This window comes from Lissotriton helveticus, chromosome 10, assembly GCF_964261635.1.
Source record: "Lissotriton helveticus chromosome 10, aLisHel1.1, whole genome shotgun sequence".
Taxonomy (NCBI): Eukaryota; Metazoa; Chordata; class Amphibia; order Caudata; family Salamandridae; genus Lissotriton; species Lissotriton helveticus.
The window spans coordinates 899,216,995-899,241,906 of record NC_136071.1 but is presented as its reverse complement, the minus strand read 5'-3'; the positions used below and the strand labels follow the sequence as shown (position 1 = coordinate 899,241,906).

The 24,912-nt window shown below is 45.4% G+C and overlaps 1 protein-coding gene across 5 annotated transcripts in view; it reads left to right on the top strand.

The window, feature by feature from the left end:
* Positions 1-24,912, top strand: part of LOC144784620 (thiamine pyrophosphokinase 1-like) — a 1,414,696-nt gene that overhangs the window by 521,734 nt on the left and 868,050 nt on the right. For all 5 annotated transcript variants that reach the window (XM_078663541.1, XM_078663543.1, XM_078663544.1 and 2 more), the window contains one exon: positions 12,766-12,835. In XM_078663541.1, the coding sequence (XP_078519667.1) occupies positions 12,766-12,835 (70 nt within the window). The remainder of the gene's footprint in view (positions 1-12,765; positions 12,836-24,912) is intronic.

The following is a 24,912-nucleotide window of genomic DNA, read 5'->3' as shown; positions in this document are numbered from 1 at the left end:
GCAATTATTGTAAACAGCCAGGTCATTTTATAAACGAGTGTGCAGTTCTGAAACACAACATAGCTACTGGTAAGACTAAAGAAAGACCACGTCCGCCGAGACAAGAACAAGTTTCACAGACTCCTCAGTCACAGAATGCACCACAGACAGTTACAGTACCGCAGCCTATTGCTGCAACACAGCACGTTACATCGCAGATGTACCAGTATGCACAGTCCGAGTATCCAGAGTACCAGTCATATTCATGAAACAGCCTAGAGAGGGAGGTAGGCTTGCCTCTCATCGAGATACCTGTAGACCAAGAAGGTCCCTATGTTCATAGTCAAGTATTAGGGAAAGACAGAAAGTTTTTGATCGATACAGGGGCAAGTAGGACCACAATTAGTCACGCCGAAGTTCCAGGGGCTCCGCTCTCAGGCTCAAGAAATGTTTCCCTTGGATTTTCAGGAAAACCCATAGTTAATGAGATATCAAAGCCAGTTACTCTAGAAGTAGGTCCATTGTCCCGTACTACTGACCTGTTACTTACTAAGTCATCTCCAGAAAATCTATTAGGCATTAAGACATTGAAAGAATTAAGTGCAGTTATTTGCTGTTCTCCAGAGGGAATACGTCTGTTCCTACGTGACTTTAAGGGTCACTATGTATTACGAGATTTTGATTCAAGATTGTCTAATGTTCCGCAGCATTTATGGGCGCAAGGTCCAACTGATGTAGGTTACATGCAAATCACACCCCATCGTGTGACTCTCAAACCAGGTGTAGTGTTACCACGAATTAGGCAGTACAGATTGCCACCTGAGGCTGTAGCAGCCTTATCCAAAATTATTGACGAGCTCATGGCTCAAGGAGTAGTTGAAGAAACTGACTCCAATGTGTGTAATTCTCCGATCATTCCAGTCATGAAACGTACTGATCCGAATGCACCCCCAGTATATCGATTAGTGATTGATTTACGAGAGCTTAATAAATGTATTATTCCTCAGTACCCAGTTGTCCCAGATATTTCTTCCCTGTTAACAGCCATTGATTCCGAAGCCATGTTTTTCACTGTTATTGACCTCAAAAATGCATTTTTTAGTGTTCCAATTCATCCAGACAGCCAGTTTCTTTTCGGATTTTGTTTAAATGGAAGGAGCTATATGTTTACACGCGCTCCTCAAGGTTTCACAGAAAGCCCTAGTATTTACAGTCAAGCACTCAAGAGACAACTAGACAACATTCACATGCCAACTGACACTGCCCTGCTCCAGTATGTCGATGATCTACTGATCACAGCCCGTTCTGAACGTGCTTGCGAGCGTGCATCACTTACAGTTTTGTATTTCCTTGCCGAGATGGGGCACAAGGTGTCACCTTCGAAGCTTCAATTCTGTGTCCAGCAAGTGGTATACTTAGGACACTTGCTGTCCAAGAGGGGTAGGCAGTTGACACCCGACCGTATCCAGTTAATAGCGAGTCTTCCCCAGCCCAGAACCCAGAAGGAGGTACGTGCTTTTATCGGCCTTACTTCTTATTGTAGACAATGGATTCCCCAGTATGCATTTCTAGCCAAGCCACTGATACAGTTAACGACACAGGAGGCAGCCGTATCGACTGTCCTCCCTTGGACATCTGACCATACACTTAGTTTCAACGAGTTAAAGAAAGCCCTATGTCAAGCTCCAGTTCTAGCTACACCGAACTACAGTAAGCCTTTTACACTTTTCGTTACAGAACGCAAAGGTACAGCATTATCTGTTCTCACACAAGATCAAGCAGGTCAATACAAGCCCTGTGCTTATTTTTCGAGCACATTAGATCCAGTCGCCCAGGCGTTGCCTGCGTGCCTCAAGTCAGTTGCAGCCACAGCACTAGCTATCAGACAAAGTGATTCCATAGTTTTAGGACATTCCCTGACAGTACAGGTCCCACATTCAGTAGAAGTTCTTTTAAACCGAACACAAACTCAGCACTTGACAATTGCACGTTTAACAGGTTATGAATTGACACTGTTCCAGCCACACATAGAAATTAGACGCTGCAACGTCCTGAATCCTGCTACACTGTTACCATCAGTTAGTTCAAATCCAGACACACATGATTGTGTGGAAGTAGTTAACATTACGACAAAGCCAAGACAAGACCTGACAGATATTCCGTTACCAGATCCTGACCTGACACTTTATGTGGATGGTTCATGTATGAGAACTAGTACAGGAGAACTAGTCGCCGCGTATGCAGTGACTACTGACACTGAAGTTATTGAAACACACCGTATTGACACTCTGTCCGCTCAAGCAGCAGAGCTAGTCGCTCTGACACAAGCCTGTATACATGCCAAGAACCTGAAAGTTAATGTTTACACAGATTCACGTTACGCATTCGGAGTTGTACACGACTTCGGAGTGCTCTGGCAGGAGAGAGGTTTTATGACTTCTCATGGAACCAAGATTCAGCATGGTCTCCTTATTCAAGCCCTGTTAGATGCCATACATTTACCGACATCTATTGCTATCATGAAGTGCAAAGCACATACGAAAGTTACAGACATTATTTCCCAAGGTAATGATTTAGCAGACCGCACAGCCAAGCTTACAGCACAGACTCCAGACATTCCAGTTAATCAGACACATATTCCAGATCTGACTACATGCATGACAGTTAAGGACCCTACTCAAGATGTCATAGATATCCAGTCACATGCTACTCCCGATGAAATCAAGAAATGGTCTGAACAAGGAGGGGTCCAGACAGATCAAGGATGGTTAACGAAGGGTAGAGCCACATGGTTTCTCCCCGATTCTATGGTTCAAGTAATTATCAATACCGCCCATAGTCCAGCACATTTAGGAGAAAAAGCCATGTTAGACAGTATCCAGAACATTTGGTTCAACAAGCATTTACGAGCTGCAGCCAAGCAGAAAGTCCGTACCTGTATGATATGTTGTCAGTTTAACCCAGGTAAAAGTGTCCCGGTGGAACAAGGTGGTTTCCAGCCCCCTGACCACCCTTTTGAGGTCCTCCAGATGGATTATATTCAAATGGAGCGATGTCGAGGTTTCAAGTATGTCCTTGTAGTTGTATGCGCTTTGTCCAGATGGACAGAAGCATATCCAGTCCCAGATTACACAGCCGCGACCACTGCCAAGCAGTTGGTTCGTGAATTCTTCCCTAGATATGGACTCCCTAGAGTCGTATATTCTGATAACGGCCAGCCATTCTCATCTGAACTCATGAAACATGTTTCCCTTTTGTTAGGGTACCAGTGGAAGTTCCATTGTGTACGCCATCCAGAAGCAGCTGGACTAGTCGAAAGGCATAATCAGACTCTGAAAATCCGCATTGCAAAAGTCTGTAAAGACAAGTGTGTGGACTGGTTAGTAGCTTTGCCAGTCGCTCTGTTTTACATGCGTATGGTCGCACATTCCAGATCAGGTCTGTCCCCGTATGAGGTCGTATTCGGCCGCCCCCCTAATATGTGGGGTACTCCTAGACCCCGAAGTATTACCGATGTTTCATGTAATATGCTGACAGATTACCTAGCTTCCTTGATGTCTGCCCTCAACTCATGTCGTTCACAGGTTGCCGCCGCATTTCCAGACAATACCGAGGTGGCACCGCACGAGATCGTTCCAGGCTCCCTTGTGATGATCAGAAATTTCGACAGATCAAGTCCGCTGGAACCACGTTGGAAGGAGCCACGTCAGGTCCTCTTGACCACCCGAACTGCCGTCAAGTTGGAAGGCAGGAAGGGGTGGGTCCACCTTTCTCATGTAAAACTTTTCAAAGGATCGAAACCAGTCTTCAAAAACATTTCCAAGAACATTTCCCAGGATTCGAAGGATTGCCAGAACATTGTTTTAAAGGACTGTCCCGCACAAGACATTATTACAACCCCTCCCTTGTTAGAGAAAACTCCGCAACAGGAGTATAAGTTAAAGCTCAGGTCTAATAAGTCAGCCAGTTTGATTGTATAAGTCCTCCCCTAGGTGAAACGGTTAGACTGTTTCTGACATGTATAAAATAGACCCCCATAGTGAGAGAGTCAGTCAAAGTTCAATCAAATGTATCGTTTTTCTGAGTTTCATATTATTTCTCAGCATAATGATTTCCTGCACCAGCTATGCTTTCTATCTGTGTTTTCCAGTTCCTCATGTAAATATGTCTGCTCATGCTACAGTAGAGCACACGTTTAGTGATCTGCCTCCTCACGAATATTCATACCGCCTCGCTATGCGTAATAACACATTTATCCGTATGTTACATTATTCACACCAGACCAGCAATGCCACTAATTGTTGGGTGTGTGGTCGACTCCCCCCTTTCCAGACACCGAAGGGAGTTCTGCCACTCTTTCCTTATCCATTCTCACACAATGGTTCGTGTGGAGCATGGTCCACGTTAACGTCATCCTCAACAGATATGTCTTTTCTTAACGGTACATGTTTCCCAGACAAGCAAGGTCTCCCCCACAGAACAGGTTCAGATTTAGAAAATGAAGTATATAATTTAGGAAATTATTCGTCGAATTTCATGGTTCTGAATGTTCAGTCTGACACTACTCCAGACTCACCCGCTATTTCAGTACTACCAGTCAAAGGCGAATTATGTGTCCGTAGTTATGGTTCTGTACATATAGGTCATAGTGAATGTACTACTGTTATCCAGTATAGTGACAGTGGGAAATCTATTTTCAAAGCTTCACGTCATTCTTATTTCGTTTGTGGTCAAACTGCATATGTCCGTCTGCCCCTCGATTGGGAGGGAACCTGTTACATTGCTTTCCTACTGCCACCTGTTTTTCTAGCCCCACCTGACTATCATAGGAATTCTTTCTTAGTACACACTAGACACAAGAGAAATCTCCCGATTGTCGATTATACTGAAACCGCCGCAGAGCAATTCATTGATATAGATAAAGGTGTTTTCCCTTATTTAGGTACAGTTGTAAATAGTAAGCTCATTCGTAGGTTAACAAGAACCCTTGAAGCAGTAGTAGATGAGACTGCCTCCGCTCTAGGTAACTTAACTGAAGAGCAATCCTTTATGAGAATTGTCGTTTTACAGAATCGTCTCGTCCTTGACGTCATACTGGCCGATAGGGGCGGGGCCTGTAGAGTTCTCGGATCCAGTTGTTGTATTTTCATTCCAAATAACGCGCCGTCTGTTTATTCAGCTATAACCAGACTCCATAAAATTGCCCATCTGTTACACCAAGATCCAGGCACCTGGACATGGTCCGGTTGGTTCTGGAATATAATTTCCGCATGGGGTTGGAAAGTCCTGTCCTTTCTAGGTATTGCAGTAGCGATCATATTTAGCTGCTGCCTCTGTATACAATGTGGCCCTGCGATTTGCAGCATGTGTGCTACCTCTTGTATTCCTAGTCCCAAGCCCCGTTCTAAATCCCGTTCCAAGACAATTCGAGACGAGCAAATGGTACTGTATGAAATGATAGATGGTATCATGAAAATTGATGTTTCCTGATGGAAACGTAGTGACAAGGAGGGAATGTGGAAAAGTAAATTTTGCCATGTTCTGTGTCCCTACGCCTCATCCATCATATGTTATGTGTGCATGACCAATATGCATATGTTATTCCCCATTTCTGATTAAAGACGCAATTACAGTTGTGTCCACCTCTAGTATGTTAGTTTCCAGTCCTCGTGAATACTACGAATATCAGGCCTATGTAAGTAATGTTGCCACGTTTCTCAGTGTGCACGTTATTCAATTATAAAGTCTCCGTTTCCAGGCCTCAAAAGGGCCCGGACCACAGATTCAGCTCCTGTCTCCTGAAAGCCTCGCTGAGGAGCGATACAGCCCCCACCTGTATCCTCGACCCTTCACTTACTTCCTGCCTCGCAGTGCCCGGTGCATCCCGGCTCTGCCTCTGAGTCTGCCAAAAGTATGTTATAGTTTCTGCTATCAGTTCAGTCCTCCTCCTCTGCATTCCTAAGCTACTGAACTGCATCAATAGTTTCCGTCATTGTCTAGCCTTCTCGTCTCCACGTTAGAGAAATACTGTATTAATGGTCATTTAATATTCTTCACGCACTACATATAGAATAATGCATGGTCCAGTCTTAAAATCAGGTTAGCTTCTCCCCTCATGACTTCTAGTTTATATCGACATGTTCCCTAAACATTAGATACCAGATAGGGTTTAGGTACATGTCGCTCCGACCCTCCAGACTCTAGTCTCTGCTCCTAGCACAGAGTTCGTAGCCCCCAGCTTCTCCTAGTAACACGTCATTGCTAGTTTTCGCGCACCATTAGGTTAGAGGTCCCGGCTCCTTAGGTAGCCCCCTCCAATGTTTCCGCCCCATTTATGACATATTCTGTTACGTTTTGCATCACATGTCTATGTATACTCCCAGTTACACCTCTTTTTACTGTTATCTCTCGCGACTGCTACGCGTCACGCCTTCTACTCCACCTACTGTTACGCCTACTGCAATGTAATGCTATGTGTTTGCGCTATGTATATAAGTCAATGTTTTGTTATTAAATGTTAGCGCGCTCATCCCAGACCTAGCCCCAGCAGCTGCTGGGCCTCTTTTCCCCTGCTGGGCCCCAGTTGTCCTGCCGGGCCTTATTGTCCTATTCCCATGCAGGTTGTCCTGATCCTGTCCTTATGCTGTAATAAACCTGCAGAAACTCCTACTACCTCGAATCTTGACTCTTATTTATTGAGCTATCTGTTATGCTATAAGTCTAGTCAAAAATAGGGTATTATTTATTTATTTACCACACTACGGCAACGCACTCTACGCCGGAATAAACAAGAACCTCACCCGCAAGCTACAGAACATCCAGAACACCGCCCCAAGACTGGTCCTCAACCTGCCTAAACACAGCCACATCTCCCAGCACCTACGCACACTGCACTGGCTCCCCATCGAGGCAAGAATCACCTTCAAGATGCTCACCCACGCACACACCTCCACAACACCAGACCAGAATACCTGGAATGCTAACTCCAATTCCACGCTTCCCAGAGAACCCTGCGATCAACTCACTACTCCTATGCCGTGGTTCCACGCACCAGAAGAACCAGATCGGGAGGCCGCTCCTTCTCCTCCCTAGCGGCCAAAGCCTGGAACGCCCTTCCACTCCACCTCAGGCAGACAGCAGAGCTTCCCAGCTTCGTAAGAAACCTCAAGACCTAGCTCTTCGACGGACCCACTCCTTGATGGACTGGAGCCTTTAACCCCCCACCCACTGCGCCTTGAGACTCTTACGGGTGAGTAGCCGTGCTTAACAAACGCCTGATTGATTAATTGATTGGTTTATTGATTGGTACCTATAGCAAATACACGTAGTATCCTGTTCGCCAAATTCTCGGTCTGTCTGAATCATTTAGAGAATGGTTTCCTTCAAAAGAGCCTCCGTCTGCATTGTCGATGGAAATCTTCCTCCTATTGCCCGACAGAGTGTGAGCTGTTGCTGGTGGGAATGACACCAGCCGCCCTATTTAGCTTTTTCTCACCGCCATGAAAAACCTAGTGCGGAGAGACAGGACAAAAAAACAATGACTACAGTGGCGTCACTAGGGGGGTGCAGGGGGTGCGGACCGCACCGGGTGAGACCCTGACATGGGGTGACACCATCTGGTTACGCTGTGTATGTAACACAGCTCTGCAGCCTCGCCTCTGCTCTGTTTGTATAAAGTATTCCTGGGCGCTGCCTTATTTTCTGACAGTGATCTGTGTCAGTAGAGGCAGAGCCCAATTGCTGTTTTCGCTTTGCAGGACGTCACGTAACGTTACGCTGCCGCTTCCTGCGATGGCGGGAGTGAGGCTACAGGTTTGGAACTGGAACTGGAAGCCTGGCTGGGCAATTGCGACTCTGAAGGCCGCGCAGTGATTGAATCAACGCGACTGCGGCTGGAGCTTAGGCACACGCTACAGTACTGCAGCTGAGCCTGAATGCAGCGGGCTGAGGGAGTCCGGTAGATAGTTGAGGCCTGAAGGACTCACTATGAGGAGGGGGGCGGCCCGGCCTTAAACCGCATTTCCAGCCTGCCGTTCACCCCCTGTAATGCAAGTAAGTTAATTTTCAACAGACTACTTCAGGTAAAATTTGCGTTATGTAGCGCGGCTCGCTGTAGCGCCCTTTATTTAAATCATGCGACGTTAGCAATGGCCCTTGTGAATGCGTGCGTGCGCGCCACGCAGTCTTGTCCCCGGAATAAATCAGCGGACCGGGGCTCTCTGACGCGACGTCTGTAAGACGACTCAAGTTTTTTGGCTCGTAAAGTTTTTGGGAACATAGCGGCGCACTGACTGGGCCGTGGACCTCTTCTGCTTTGGGTAAGAGTTTGGTGGGGCCTCGCACATGATTGTTAGGGCGGCCTAGTCATGAAGGGCACTACGTTATTGCCCTTCCATTTGTGGTGCTTTGCAGCAGCTAACTTACGAGTTTGTCATTGCTCAGATAGGTGTTATTTATGATATTTGTGTTTCCCTCGTCTTCATTGATTTTGCTTGTGAAAGGAGTCACTCCTATTTGTGGTAATGTCACTTATAAGTACACTAAAAATATGAAAATGTCACATGTAGCAAACTGAAACCTTGGCAGCTATGCTTTGCTTTATAATCAGGAGGAACCCTGGGTTAAGAAGGAGACGGGGAAAGGGTTAAAAGAGCAGCAGGCGGGGGAGGGATGGTGCAGGCGGAGGGGGAGGGATGGTGCAGGCGGAGAGGGAGGGATGGTGCAGGCGGAGGGGGAGGGATGGTGCAGGCAGAGGGTGAGATGGTGCAGGCGGAGGGGAGATGGTGCAGGCGGAGGGGAGATGGTGCCGACAGAGGAAGAGATGGTGCAGGAGGAGGGGAGATGGTGCAGGCAGAGGGAGAGATGGCGCAGGCAGAGGGAGAGATGGCGCAGGCAGAGGGAGCAGGCAGAGGGAGAGATGGTGCAGGCGGAGGGGAGATGGTGCAGACAGAGGAAGAGATGGTGCAGGCGGAGGGGAGATGGCGCAGGCAGAGGGAGAGATGGTGCGGGCGGAGGGGAGATGGTGCAGACAGAGGAAGAGATGGTGCAGGCGGAGGGGAGATGGCGCAGGCAGAGGGAGAGATGGTGCGGGCGGAGGGGAGATGGTGCAGGCAGAGGAAGAGATGGTGCAGGCGGAGGGGAGATGGCGCAGGCAGAGGGAGAGATGGTGCAGACGGAGGGGAGATGGTGCAGGCAGAGGGAGAGATGGCGCAGGGAGAGATGGAGGAGGGGAGATGGTGCAGGCAGAGGGAGAGATGGTGCAGGCGGAGGAGAGATGGTGTGGACAAAGGGAGAGATGGTGCAGGCAGAGGGGACATGGTGCAGGCAGAGGGGAGATGGTGCAGGCGGAGGGAGAGATGGTGCAGGCAGGGGGTGAGATGGTGAAAGCGGAGGGGAGATGGTGTGGACAGAGGGAGAGATGGTGCAGGCAGAGGGGACATGGTGCAGGCAGAGGGTGAGATGGTCCATCCGGTAAGTTGTGAGGGGGTGACACCATGAGTTACCCGCACCAGGTGACACCAACCCTAGTGATGCCACTGAATGACTACACACCTTGGGAGAAAACTCCAAATCTTTGTTTGTTTTTCAAATATACACATTAAAAAAGAGGAGGTGGACACCAATTACAAAAACCTCATTTATTAATCTTTATCCAATATGTTACTGTTATTCAAGTGTTACCTGCTGCATCAACACATTTTTAAGCTACTTTTCGCTGTCCCCCATAATGGAAGTCGGTACAACAATCAAAACGGAAGAAAGAAACATGATTGATCTGTAGAGCAATACATTGAAAAGTGGAATATCCATAAATAGTTGTGCAAGCGCATTCTAAAGGCAGAAAAATCAAATTTATGATAAAATTAGCTTTCCATGATTGAGATGGACGATGGTCACTTCCATTTAAAGCCCTGACTTTATACCAAAAAGACTTTTATTGCACTGCACTTCCTTGTGGAGGCATGACGTCCTTTTAAGGGCCAGCCTTAGCATTCTCCAGTCCTCGGAGACTTTTTGATTTGAACGGAGCCTGTTCGAGTCTCTTTTACCAAATTTTTATTCTTTCCACTTAAACTTACGGTTGTCTTGATTTAGCATAAGGAGTCATTTGTGTAACATTCTTTGACTACTTCCCCATCTGACTCCTGTTACCACCAGTATTGCTTGTACCAAAAAGAGTAAATTTTTGCCTATGGACCTGATTCACAAAGGTAAGTTACACTTTTGATTAAGTTTACAGTTAGTAGTGAGTTTGCTGACTTACTGCAAAAGTTTAAGTTACATGTCTCTACCTCCAGTGTAATGCAAATGGCTTGCGCTTGTGATGGTGGGTGACAGCCTTCCCTAAACCCCTTAATGAGTATGGCTAAACTCTGCTTACTCCTCCCTAATCCCATCCCTTTTTAATAATAATTTTCCCCTTTTCCCACCCGCTCCCCTGTGTCCCTAATATATGCACTACTAAAATCTATACTTGCATGTGTAGAGACTCCGCAATCGGGCGGAGAACTCCTCACATATAAGTGTAGGCAAAACGTATATTGTGAAGTACTTTTTGTAGTACTACAAAATTTACTACAAAGTGCAGTTTGAGCATCGGGCTCTAAATGCTGATGCTGGTTTGCTGATCAATTTTTAGCCCCATCCACCTTTATTGTCCTCTATAAACTGGTTCATGCGTGTTGAATTCTTTTGGGAATTTTTGTGAAAATAAAAATGTAAGGCCCTGAGGAGCAGGACGTACCCACGCCACTCCTGAAAGGAGGCAAACACTTTTTTTCTTAAGAAAGTCAGATTTGTACCACAAGGTACTCCCTCCCCAATTCCTGCTACCAAACTCTGGACCATCAAATTGGGGCAAGCACCAACCTCTTCATCAGTCGCAAGAAATCATTGGGTGCCATTGGAAACAGCATTATTTTTTAAACCAAGAGTTAATACACTAATGCCACTTGTTTCGATCTTCTAAAATCATTGACAAAGTTTTTTATATAGCTCCCTCTGGTTACTCGGAAAGGGATTGCTAATGTCTTCATTGCCTTTAGATTAGATTAGATTATGACAAATTTTGGTAGCGTCTCAAGAATTGTTGCCCGGTTTGTGTTAATTATTCCGAAAAGACACTCTATCAGATCAGGCTAAAAGCAACTGCATTGGCTCCCAATCAAGTCTAGAATTAAGTTCAAATCACTTTTGATCACCTACAGACCTTATTATCAGACTGGCCTGCTGTACATCCAGAACAGGTTAACAAAATACTCCCCTCCAAGGGCACTGCATTCTGCATATCACTATTTGCTTCACCTTCCTAAAGTACGGAAAGCAAAATCCACTGGAACATCCTTTTCCTTTCTAGCACCAAGTCTTTGGAATTATTTCCCACTATATCTCCGTACTATTCCCAGTGAAAGCATGTTCAAGGCTCAATTGGAAACCTTTTTGGGTTGGGAACTGTAGATTCACTCTCATGCTCTTCTTTTGTTTGCGCCAGGACACTTCTAATGAAGCAGCAGCTACTCTTTATAAATGTCATTTCATTAATTCCTTCAAGGTTGGTGAACCCTTGTGGTTCAAGAACTTATATGCAAACTTGAGTCATTAGTTTACATTTAGTGTGCTAAAAAGGTAATGGAAAAGTGCAAAAAGCGTTCAAAGCAAGCTGGATAAGTGCACTGAGCACATTGCATGGCTGAAGACCAAGCGCTATGAGTAGTATTGTATGGTATGTATGTATGTATGTATGTATGTATATAAGCTTCTAGAGCACGCGGCTACCCCCGACCGAGGTGTCCCGGCGCTAGCGGAGACAGAAAAGGTTGTGGGCAAGTTGTAAGGTGTCATAGGGTACTAAGGAAGGCTGAAGAGCCAAGTCTTCAAGACTTTCCGGAAGGTGGATTCCGAGCTGGCCTTTCTGATACGTCCGGGCATGGAGTTCCTTGTCTGATGGTATTTATGGAGCCTCTTCCTTAGATATTGAGGGCCAATGTCTTTGATTGCTCTGTAGACACGAGTGAGTGCCTTGAATTCTACTATGTTCTGAGAACAGGGATATTGGGAACTTGTGACCCAGTGTCATGCCCTACACCTATTGCCCACTGGGTACAGGCCAGAGGTTTTGGGCTCAGGGCATAGCCAAAGGGTAATTTCAGCTGGGCATTACTGCAGGGTGTGTGTGCCCAGCAGATACTGGTTGTAGGGAAAGTGAGCACACAACAAGGATAGGCCATGTACCACTATAACATGGTGTTGAGGTTCTGTGCAGAGTTTGCTGTCCATGCTGGTCGAAAAGTGTATACAGTGTAATCACAGCAGTAGATTATGATGGTGCAATGCAAAGAATGATTAAATCTAAATTGTATTAATTTATTTTGGGTCCTCTTTAGCGCAAATCTTACCTTGAGCCACTGAGTGCTTTAACTTGTAAAAAAAATGACATGCATTTTAACCAAAGGAAAGGCTAAGCAAAGAAAAGGTCTGGAGGGAATCAATAGTTTGTATTCAGGAAGGTGTTCCAAAGTTTGTTCTGAAACATATCAGGTTGGCCACTTACAAATAGAGAGTTCTAGTTCCTGAGAGCTTGATATGTAAACAGTTTTCCTGCATTTTCTCTTAGCTCCTGTAACCAATATTGAGGCTGCAGGTAGGATTGGCTTTTGTAGGGCAGGAAGGTAAGCAAGGGATTTGCTTTACTAGGGCAGGAATAAAGAGAGGCGAATTTTCTGTTTTAAAATGTGTACTTTTTCAAAGTTGCAATCTCTTAACAGTTTTATTTTCATTTATTTTTAGCTGTAATGAGAGCATGTGCAGATGGTGGTGCAAATCGCCTCTATCATATCACAGAGGGAATGCAATCAAGGTACTTACTTTTTTTTTCCTCTGTCAGTTTGTAATTTTTATACTATATCATTGTCGATTTCTAATTTTAATACTATAGCATTGTCCGGAAATAAAATCCATATATATATAATATAGGTATATATATATATATATATATATATATATATATATATATATATATATTATAAGTATATATATATATATATATATATATATATATATATATATATATATATATGCCTCCAGCTGGTTTCGGTGCAGACGAAACCTCCCGAGCACTTTCTCCAGCGCACAGACGCAAATAAGGCTCCAAAACCAGTCTTCAATTCATCGTGGTTTATTTAAAGTGCAGGGGTGCAGAAGAGAGCATCTATATATAATAGTTTTTTTACGAAAACTGTTGCTGTGTGGGTGGACAGTTAAGGTAGTTGACAGACAGCATGTGATTTATAGTTCTTGATCATGCACAAAATACAAAGGGGAGACCAATCAAGTCAGACTAAAAAATTAATTTATGAATTTGCTCTGTTAAGACCTTATTAAAATAAGAGGTTTTTTGTTGCAGTATTTTAAGGGATAGTGAAGTAAGATGTACAAGCTGCAAAGTGTGTTTGTGAGATTGAGATTACCCTGGAAGGCAAATTAAATAAACGCACCAATACAGCCCATAGAACGAATTCATCTTGTGATACTTGCTTGAAATTCCAGTGAGGCGATATTCATATGCATGAACTTGTTTGATCTAAGCGAATGCCAGTGGAATCACCCACACCTATGGTGAGATAAGAGACAGGTGAAGCACTTTCTTAGCACTCTGGGTTTAGTAAATGTATGCCATCAGACAGTGCTTTACCAGGACTCACGTCACTCTGCTTCATTTATAATCCACTTATACATTTCTCTTAAACATTTCTTAAGATGCTTTCAGGTTAGACTTAGTGTTTTTCTTTCTATTATCTAATGTTTGGTAATTGAGATGGAACAATAATATTCTTTTAAGATATTTTGGTATATGTTGCTTGTGTGGAAGAGCACGATGAGACGCTAAGGAAGATTACAGGAAGTTTAAGCAACTGTAGATGGACAATAATATTGGAGATGTTTACATTTGCTGCTGACATCCTACACTACGATTGGGGCATGACCGAGGACGAAGCTTGTATTCACAAGGCATTTGTGTATGAACTTCTGGCTTAAACAAGCAAATTAATCAATTTAAGAGGGCTAAGTGTTCACAAAAAGTGACCCTGTAAATATAATTTTTACTCGTGTTGTAATGGATTGGGAACTCCCACAAACTTGAGGGTGCTAAACCTGAGAGTTTCTGGGTATTCTCAAATTCCTTTCCGACTCCCTCCACACCCTGGAAATGGTCAGAGATTTGCCTCTGGCAGTGGCAGAATTAAATACCTTTCCCAGGTACATTAGGGGTTGGAAACACCGCCAAAGTTATTGGTGTGCGGGAAAGGCTGCTCGTCAACATATTTTACTTATGAATAAAAATTTAAAAAACACAAAAAATGGTGGTATTGCAAAAAGGCGAGGGCCAAATGCCTTTGTGGTGGTTCAAAAGCTTTCCAAAAAAAATACTTGGGAACCTGTGGCTTTCATAGCTTTCCGACTGCACCTCGGGAGCGCTTTATAAATGCATCAAAGTCATTTACCTGCTCCTTTGCGAAGTGATAGAAGTGTCTGTGCAAATTTACGATATATTGCTAAGGATAAGGGTCTATGTATCCTGCTTCAACCCCAGACAACAAAATCTAGTTAAATCCTTTTTGAAACTTGCAGATTATCAGTCTACATTGTTCAAGCAATATTAAGTTAAAGTTGCAACGATTAGAGGTTTAATCAACAGAGGTGATAAATGTAATTGGAATTGGGATTGTGAATGGCCATTCCAGGACATTAAGGGAGACATAATTAAGTTGCTTGCATTGGTTATATTGGGCACCAGGGACAAGATAGTAAATGTAGCAGATATAAGTGCATGCAGGTTTATGGCAATACTAATGAAGACTATAGAAACGGACAACCTTGATGAAGATGGTGGTGCTTCCAAAACTCCTCTATTTATGCCCCAACATCTTTTACTCACTGATGTGTACATACATCACTCATTCAGTTTCCTTATGATTAAATTTGCTTCCGCCGGGAAACAGCCTTGCATCAAATGAGACACACTAACACTGCTGTACGAGATGGGAGATTTTACAGACCTGAACTCCGAGCTATGTTATTTATACTTAAAGGCCAATATCCTCAATCCTGGTTCCATCCACCTCAATTTCTGTCACATCTCGTGGCGGAATGCACCATTACACATCTACTTACCCTGCCCACACAAAGGCGCATGTGCACCTTCAACCCTGTGGCCTGAACTAAAAGGGCTTGTGAGTGGCTAAACAAGCAGGCGAACGACCCTATACTTTTTTCACCTGTAGTGCCACCACTAGGTAACTCCTCCATTCCCCCTAAACTTGAAACCATAACCAAAAATCAATTATCAAAACATGTGGCTGCTTACTTTGTATATTTTCTGAGGGTCCTACCCCTTCAGTCGAGAACACCTGACCTCTGCAGCAGCCCTGTAGATATATTTCTCTATTATGGACTGTGTGCCAGCTGAGAAACATCATTTACTCCGAAGGCATCACCACGCATAACGTTTACCACGCTACACTTACCACGTAAACGTTTTTTCAACGCGGGTGCCTTCCACGACCGTCTTTACCACGCAAGTACGTTCTGCGTGGGTTGTGGGGAGACGTGATATTCCTTTCAGTCGTTCTGCGTGGGATGGGGGGGGCTGGAGGGTTCGGGGGGGGGTCTGGGGGGGTCTCCCATACAAAAATAACAAAAAATATGGAGCGGTTTACTTAAATAAAAAAAACACGCTCTTTATTTTTTTTTTTAAGTAAAAGGAAAGAGCCTCCCCCAAAGACGTGCCGTGTACGTAAAAATAGTAGTCCTTTTTTAATTTTGGTAGACGTGTTTTGACGCTTGTTTCAATGGTGGATGGAAGTAAGGGCTGCTGGTGAAAGACGTGCAGTTGTCAGGTAAGACAAACTACGCGTGGTATAATCCTTCGTTGTAAATGACAGCGTGGTAAAGCCACTTGCGATGTAAAATTCGCGTGGTAAAGCCATGCGTGGTAATTGAAAGCGTGGTATAATCATATATTCGTGCCAGCTACCAAGCTATCTATATACACGATATTCTCTCAGGAACCCCCACAACTCCATACACCTCACACTATCCACAGAGTGCATTTGATTACGGACCAAGCTCCAGAAATCCTTGTACACCAAGATCTCACTGGGCACAGTGTCAGTAGGCAGTAAATGGGTAGCAGACCTGGTGATCGACGAGCAATGGACATACTGAAGTGCTCACACCTAGGTGGCATCATCCAACTGTAGGCATCTTTCTCAACACTATAAATTACTACTATCATTTATTATAGTATGAGGAGGATGAAGGAGAGGGGTTTGGATGATGATTGTGCACCTGACACTGGATTCTATTCTTTTTAATAGAATCTTTTTATTGAAGAATTCTATCACAAAAGCAAAGACACACATAGCTGAACTCTGTAGAACAGCATACCAGTTGCACATATTCCACTTCCTTACACTGCATTAGGCGCCCATCCCGTACATGTGGGAGTCCTTCCATCCTTTACAAATACATCATGACCCATAAGCCGAACATACTCAAGCCACATTCCATAGAGTGGCCAATCCCGCCATATCCTTTCTCATTTTTTTGAGCACCCTTTACTCTCATAAATGTCTTCTCAATTAAGGAGCACCAGTCCATGTCCATGTCCCATTGATCTAAGTGTGGTAAGACCGGGGACCACATGTCTTGTAGGAACCATCAGGTCCACCCTGCAACAGATTTTAGCATATCGTTGTATGGCTACATCTCCCCAGATATGAAGTATTAGCATCTTTGTTGAGAGGGGTTCTCCTATTCCAGTTATATCTGTAAAACAGCATTCTAGCCCAACCAAAATGCCTTCAGCTTTAGGCAATCCCACAGCATGTATAACATAACCTGTGTTGTGTTTACGTTCTTAATTTATTGTCAAATGTGATGTAGATTCAGAATGTTAGAACGTGGAGACATGTATAAATATGGGGGCAATGGAATGTGAGTTGAAATGAATGGGAGCAGAGTTCTGTGTTGGACTTGAACTACATTGCACCAGGATTCAATAAACAGATTTGAGTTTTACTTTTACCATTGACTAATCTTATTCACTACATTCCCCTCTGACCATAGCTGTCAGCCATTGTTTAGAGCACATCTGATCCTCGCCTGAAGATATCTAGTGAGATATGCCCTGCAGGATCGTTAATTGTACCAATCTGAAGCCTGACCGTATGGCCTCCTCCCTCTGTGCAGTGATTGCTTCTGGCCGCCCCCCCCCCTCCTTAAAAACATGTCCTCCTCCCATTTTGCCTTAAGATCCACCAATGGGTCTGGGGTTTTGTTTATAACAGTCTGATATATGCGAGATAAGGCTTTCTGTGGGATCCCTTGTGACAGAAGCCTGTCTTCCCGGGTGATGCGTCTTCAAGGGTGGCATCTCTGAGACCTGGGTTGCATGCATGGCGTAATTGCAGTTATATAAATGCCTCCGTGCCTAGCAGGTCGAACTCCCCCTAGAGGTCTCTATGGTTTTAGGTCTGCCCTCCCCCAGTATACCCCCCATGCTGCTAATGCCAATCAGGTCCCATTTTCCAAATCCCTGCAAGTTCCCCACTTCCTGGAGGATACCACTGACCCATATAGGGGTTTCGTTGTTATGATCTTGTTCCACTTAAGGTGGTGTAGTGTTCTGTCTCAGTTCCAGACCACTTCCAGAGTGTGGTGTGGGAACGAGATCCGGCTCCCTTGCCTGTACAACGTGGCCTGATAGACCCTTTCACCCACTGCATGTCTATTGACTCTCCGTGACGGCTCGTCTAAAGGCGAAGGCCAACCCATTAATTACTGCCAATTAAGAGTCTCAGTAATAGGCCTGTATGTTGAGGAGAGCAATCCCCCATGCACACCGTTGGTTAATTTTCCTTGGTGATTCTTGCTGGTTTTCAAACTCACAACAGTGTTCTCACTTCTGTTTCCACCCTTCTAAAGAATTCTGTAGGTTTCCAGTACGGACTCTTCTGGAGTACATATGTAAGGTCAGGGAGGGGTGATCATCTGGAACATTGTGACCTTTTCTAAGAGAAACAGCTCTGCCACTGTGACATCATTCCGGAATTTGTCTAGCACAGTGTACGGATTCTTCTGAAAGAAGTTTTACCTGTCCCTGGTGGTATATATTACTAAATATTTAAAACCCAATGTGGTCTGTGGGGGATCAGTGGCCGGACGACTCTCAGTGATAGCTCCCCAGACAGTGGGTACAGAATCTATTTCTCCCAGTTAATGCATAAACCAGAATAATCGCCAAATATATCTAACATTTGCAACATGCAATCTGTAGTCAACTCAGGGCCTGCCAGATAAAGTAGGAGGGAGTTTGCTTATGAGAATATGCATTCTTTACCATCCATCCCATCTGAGCCCACGCACTTCAAAAAGAAAATGGTTTGAATGGCAGGCAAAAATCATTGGGGAGAGCGGGCAACCTTGCCTGGTGCCCCTCCTCAGGTTGAACAGATCTGAGAGTGTCTTGTTCACCCTGACTTCGGTTAGGGGCATATTGTAAAGCAGATCAATCAAGGCCAGGTAGCGCGGGCTGAATCCCATAAGTTTCAAAGTCTTCCACATAGATGCCCAAATCAGTGTGTCAAACACTTTGGTAGTATCCAGCGAGAGTACCGCTTTTGGCTACCACAGACCTTCAGTGTGTTCCATACATCCAAAGAGCCGCCTAAGACTAAGGTGGGTAGTCTGGTTAGGCAGACCATTTTGTTCCGGGTGTATTAACATTGTGATGATGTAGATTTTTGCTAAATGTTTTGTGTCTATGTTGAGGAGCAGTATGTGTTGGTAAAAGCCACACTACTCCATATGTAAGCTTTTTCTAGGTATGATCGCAATTGTGGCCAATGCGGAGGTCCTATGGTAGCACCCTTGTCTCCCGGGCTCCCTCGAACATGGTGAGGACGTGAATTTTTAACTTCCTAACCACGCCCTTATAAAATTCCACCAGATTGCAAAGCTTTTATGGCATTGTTGATTTACAGTTCAGCAAGATTGGCCTCAAGCGTCAGCCTGTCTACAGGGGAAAGCTGTGGCACCTGTATGTCTTTCAGATAGTCCTGCACCTTCTCCGATCCCTTGTGTGTCTTCGACTGACAGAGAGCTTCCTAGAAATCGTCAAACATTGCAGCAAGCTCAATATAACCCAATAACGGTTCTTAATTCGCCCGTGAGGGACACCATCCAATAGAGGCCCTATCCAGTCTCCTCAGCCATGCCAATAGCATGCTTGCTTTGTCAGGAACATCGTAAACACACCCTTGAGTGGACAGGTATCTGGCTTGGTCCTTGTTATGAATTAGGCCCTAGAATTCTTGTTGTTTTAGTCAAAGGGCATGTTCAGTTTCTGAATCCCGATTGGTGGAACGCCTCCATTGTAACACGAGAATGTCCACCTCAGTCTGCGCAGCCGCCGCAACATACTCCCTGACAATTGTCAACAAGATGGCCTGGCCCCTAATAATTGTCTTTTAGGCTTCCTAGAGGGTTACCTGGGAGGTGATCAATATCACTATATCCAAGATAAAGTATTTTATGGCTTTTCTTGTCTTTTTTTCCTGGATCTAGGGATCCAGCTGCCAAGTGCGGTGAGGTTGCAGTTCCCTGATCAGGAAGGCCATCCAAAGAGGATATCCCTCTCACCAAGTACTTGGCATTTCTAACCCAGTTACTGGTGTGCCAATGAGAAAGGCATTGATCAATGTAACAAAAACTATGGAGCAGCCCGGTAATAAAGCAAGTTGTACTTGGTATTGGGATGGTGCATCCGCCAGACCTCCACCAACTCCATGGCCTCCAGATACCTCCCAAGAGGAGTCAGCCACCCTCCTCCCGTTATGGGCCACCTTCGTCCCCTTTATGATCTGATCAGCTAGGCTGACAGGGGGAAGTTCACGCCTCCGGCTTTGACCAATATCTCCTCAGCTTGGAGCTGAGGGGTGTGGCAGCTGTACAAAGATAAGGTTGCCCATCTACTGTTCCATGTGCCGACTACAGCCTCAAACTGTCCCTGGGGATCCTGCCACGTCTCACCCCCTAAAAAGGGGGCTGACTGTTTAATTAGGATGGCTCCCCCCCTCGCATCTGTTGTGAAACCTGCATGTGCTAACATTTTACGTGAATTCCCCTTGAAGTATGTCTCCTGAAGGAGTACCGAATCTGGACCATGCCCCCTAAAGTATCCAATGACCGTCCCTCTCTTGATCTTGCTCGAGAGACCATTAACGTTTCATGAAAAAATACCCAGTCTCTGTGGCCCCTGCAGAGGCTTATGTGACACCAACATACATCCATCTGTGATGCAGTAGCAATGCAGCTATTTTGCTGTACCCCTTAATCCGAGCTATAGCCCATGCTCTACTATACCCATACCATCTATCTACCCATACAACTACCCAACTACATCCCACCCTGCAACCCTGCACTATCGGCATAGAACTGCCTGTGCACCTGATTCACAGATAGCCTGCCACCCCATCCATCCCTAAAATCATTGTGATACAACCCCTGAATTATTAAATATTACCTGTGGAGCTGGGTTCACCGCCAACACAGACCCATCTCTACACAAGGTCAATACTCCTACAGCCGTCTCAAGTGGGATCCTTAGAAGTGGTGATATCCGAGGCCCTCGTTGCTGCCTGTGGATGAGTGAAACTGCTGCTTTGGGCAATGCAAAGATACCTCCTCGGATCGATGGCCGCTACTGCTTCTTCAGTTCTATCGAGCTACCTGTCTCCATGAGTCATGGCCATTTGAGTCCTGCTACTGACTCGGTCATGGATGGCCCTCATCCAGTCCCAGGCATCCTTTGACATGTCAAAGAATAGTGTCTTGTCCTTGAAATGGTCCTTGAGGTGCGCCCGCTAGAGGAGCATGTATTTAAGCTGCATGGAGCTTAACTTCTGCTTCGCTCCGGAAAAAAAGCAACACTGTTGTTGAACTTTTAAAATGTGATCGGGGAACACCAAGCCCGAATCACACTTTAGAGCTGTGTTTCCCCAATTGTGGGTCGCAACACACTGGTGGTACATAACGTAATGGGACCTGGGCAGAATAAGGTACAGTGTAGGGTGGTCCCAGTCAACTACATTTTTAGCAAGAAAATCTGATAGACATACTTATAAAACGTAAAGAAGAACAATCAAAATAAATCAAATGCCTGAACAGTGTTAGTTAATCACACCATCACAAGGACACATGTATGCATAATAAATCTGGAAAAATTACATTTGTGCCCAGAAAAGAATGGGGGGGAATAAGAAAGGATGGGTGATGGTTTGTGAGAATACAGTGTATTGGATATGCAAAAGGAATTAGTGAAATAAAAACAGATTCGTATCACACAACAGCGTTGGGCATATTATTTAGCCACTACTGAACTTGAGTCAACAAAGTTAAAGAAAGCCAAGCTTTAGAAATAAGACACAGCAAGAGAATCTCCGTTGGTTGCAAGCTGGCTTGAAAAGTAAAGTGTCGACGTTTCAACCCCAGGGACTTGTAGGTAATTGGCTACCTTACATGGGAGTCTTCCTCAGGACTGTGATAGGGAAGGGCAACAAGAACGCCAGTGAAACGATATTAAAATAAACTGTCTGCAGGGGGAAATAAAGGTAATGGTAGTAAAGGCCAGCGGTCCTACAAATTACCGTAAAAAACCCTGCACAGAGGGTTTGTGTAAGGGAGAGAGGGCGGGCAGGCTCAGGATTCCCAGAGAGTGGAAAACACTCAACCTGTAACATAAAGGTGTAGTTTACAAACGAGCCCGTCCCTATCATGGCTCTGGGTGCTGGTGCACACAAATCGCACAAATAGTCTAAAGAGTTGCGGAAATCTCAGGCAATACAAATTAAATCAGATATGTCCCATCAAGTTCTATTCTTAAAAATCCAGCCATAACCTTCAGCTTGGATCCATGTATACACATCTACAAAAGGAAAAAATTGCCAAAAGTTGAAGGACCCCACAAGGGACCGTGTTGGTTGCGGTTATACTCAAAATAAGGTGACAAAATCAGGAAAAAGGGAAAAGCAGACCTGCTACGGCTCCCAGATGACCGTCCCACGAGGGTACTGAGTCTAGGGAGAAATATATTGGTTTAGAACTCTACCGTGTTACAAGAAACCAGTATATTACAGCGATGTACAAAACAAACTAACAAACTCACCTCTCCTGTGTGCAGTGTGCAGTGTCCCAGGCAAGAGGCCTGGGACACTGCACCAGGGCCTTCTGACACGTCCTCCACCATCTTACGTTCACCACCATAGGCCTCAATTTCCTGAGTGCCCAGTCAGGTCATATTGCCCCAGCAGAAGGCTCTCTGCAGGCGGCATCTGTATTCTGGCAGGCACACCGTTGCCCTCGGCAAGGCGGTCCTAGGTCACCGGGACCAGCACATTCCTAGGGTGCCCCTCATTCCAGCCCAGACACTCCACAGCCGTAAACTTAGGGGCCCAGTCGCGTTACAACATAGGCCTTGTGTAGTCCCTCGGCTCAGTCTTTTTACTCCTTCGTGCAGGGGAATAGCCAACAACTGACACTCAACTCTGCAAAATGTGGGCGAATCACCTAGAGTCCGCATCTGTGGCCAGATGTTGATCGGATGGTATTACAGTTGAGCGGTTGCGCAACTGGTACAGGAAGCAGCAACAATATCATGAACTTGAGGTTAGGGCGTACACAGGCTAGAAATGTGCAACAAGAGCCAGAAAAGCTTGTCTAGCGGTTATGGGGGCGTCTTAAGAAGTGGAAAAACTGCCACTTATCCTATTTTGTATCCTTTGTAATTTGTCTTTACATTATGCAAAGCCAGTAGTATTGTGTTGCGAGAGATTCTTTGATGGGCAAATATTTGTGTGTATATTAAATGATAATTAATGTACCCAATGTTAAAACCTGATGGACGGGGATTGTTAAGTCCTAATCATTGGGTCTAATCATCATACAAACTGAGTCACTGGTCCTATAGATCTTTTTTCGTTGATATGGAGAGAGTCTCTAGGAGCAATCATTTACAAACATTTTCATAAACAGTAAAGATCAATGGGCCACCACAGGAAACGGAAAAGAGAATTATAGTAAGTTTAAAAAAGATTGACTAACACATTTAGTTCCGTTAAGGTAATTAATTCTTTAAGTATTCATTATTATGCTTCATTATTTCGAATGTTCCAGTAGCCAATATTTCTGGATAAGGAAAAATAGAACATTAACAAGCACTACACAAAGAAGTCAAAATATTAAAACAAATGTGTTCCCATAAAGGAAACTCCCGAATCTAAATTAAGCAGGTATAGGTCAGGAAATACATTTGTGTATGCAAATGAGGTACCAGGTGGCAGCTTCAGAAAACCAATAAAGATTTCTGATGAGAGAATTTGAATGCATAGGCATAAAACCTTTGCACTCGGGCTGTCGAGATCAACAGAAGAGAGAAAGATCTTCTTAGTTCAAAGTCATCAGGCATCTCCACACTAGTCTAAGGAACACTGTCAGCGGGTCGAGACCTGCCCTCTGTTTAGCCCCGTAACGGACTTTCCATCTCCTCAACAAGACTGGGGTGGCCCCTTTACCGATTGCCTGGACTACGGCGAGGCCAGCTCCGCCCCTATGACACGGCGTTTCGTGGGCCTATCAGGACCGATCCCTTCAGAAAGAAAGGCGGACACGGAAGACGCCAGTCTGTTCGTGGCCAGGGACGACACGGCGTGGAGAGCAGGAAGGAGCCCAGCGGACACGGACCCGGAGGAGGAGACAGGAGAAAGCGGAATCTACGGCGAGATCCCAAGAGAAGAAGTTGTCTCGCGGTGTGGAGGTCCGGAGGGCGGAAGGAGCGACGGCGACAACACGAAGGAGGAGGACGCAGTCCCACAGCGAGGAGAACCGGAGGAGCGAAAGACCGCCCAGGAGAAGCCAGGAGGCCACCGGTATCGCTCATCGCCCAGCCACGCGCAGGAGGACGCGTGGCTAAGCCAGGTACGTGAACGTTTGCGTACCTTACTGTCGTTTAAGCGGGGAGGAACCGGGTAGGTGGGAGGAAGGTGACGGGCATAGGCTTACCTACAGCTCATCACTGCACTTTCGGGATCATAGACTGAGTGTTTGCAATGGTGGTGGTAGCTACCCGAGACACGAACGTTCCCCTCACACCCCCTTTCCCATATCAGTTGAAACCTTAGGAGCTGTGCACTAACAGCCACGTTTTGTTTTATTTGTTTTCCTGCGGGTGAACTCGAAGCGGGACCCCGAACGGCCGAAGAGGAAGAACCTTGCGCAGACAGAAGCCCACCGTGATACCTCTTGTGATTTGTAAAATACTATCTACGTGCTATACTGGAAAAATAAAAGACCTTGACCCTAACTCTAAGTGGTGGCTTCGTCCCTCCTTGATAACCAAAGGTTACAAGTGGCGAGCCAGATAGGAGCCATCCGTCTGCCCAGATGGAGGCCTTAATCACCCAGATGACCGAGGGACAGGCCAAGCTAGAATGGGCCATTGGACAATCCACCGAACAGGCAGACAATGATAGGGCCGCGTTCGCTGCTGCCATTCAGCAGCAAGCGGATCACATCACTAAGCTGACAGAAGACAAACCCAACTCCTCACTGCTTTGGGGCAACAAAGGGCTGCCGCACCCCCAGGAGCCGTGGTACCCCTACAAAAATATGTGGCTGGAGATGATCCCATCTCGGTTTTTTTAACTTTGAAAGAGCAGCCCGAGCTAGCACCTGGCCAGGGGAAAGGTGGCCATTTTACTTGGCACCCCTTTTAACAGGTGAAGCCCAGGCGGCTTATCAACTTGCAAATAAGGACGGCACCGCTGCCTATGGGCACGTGAAACAAATAGTCCTAGACAGACTAGGGGTCGACGACGA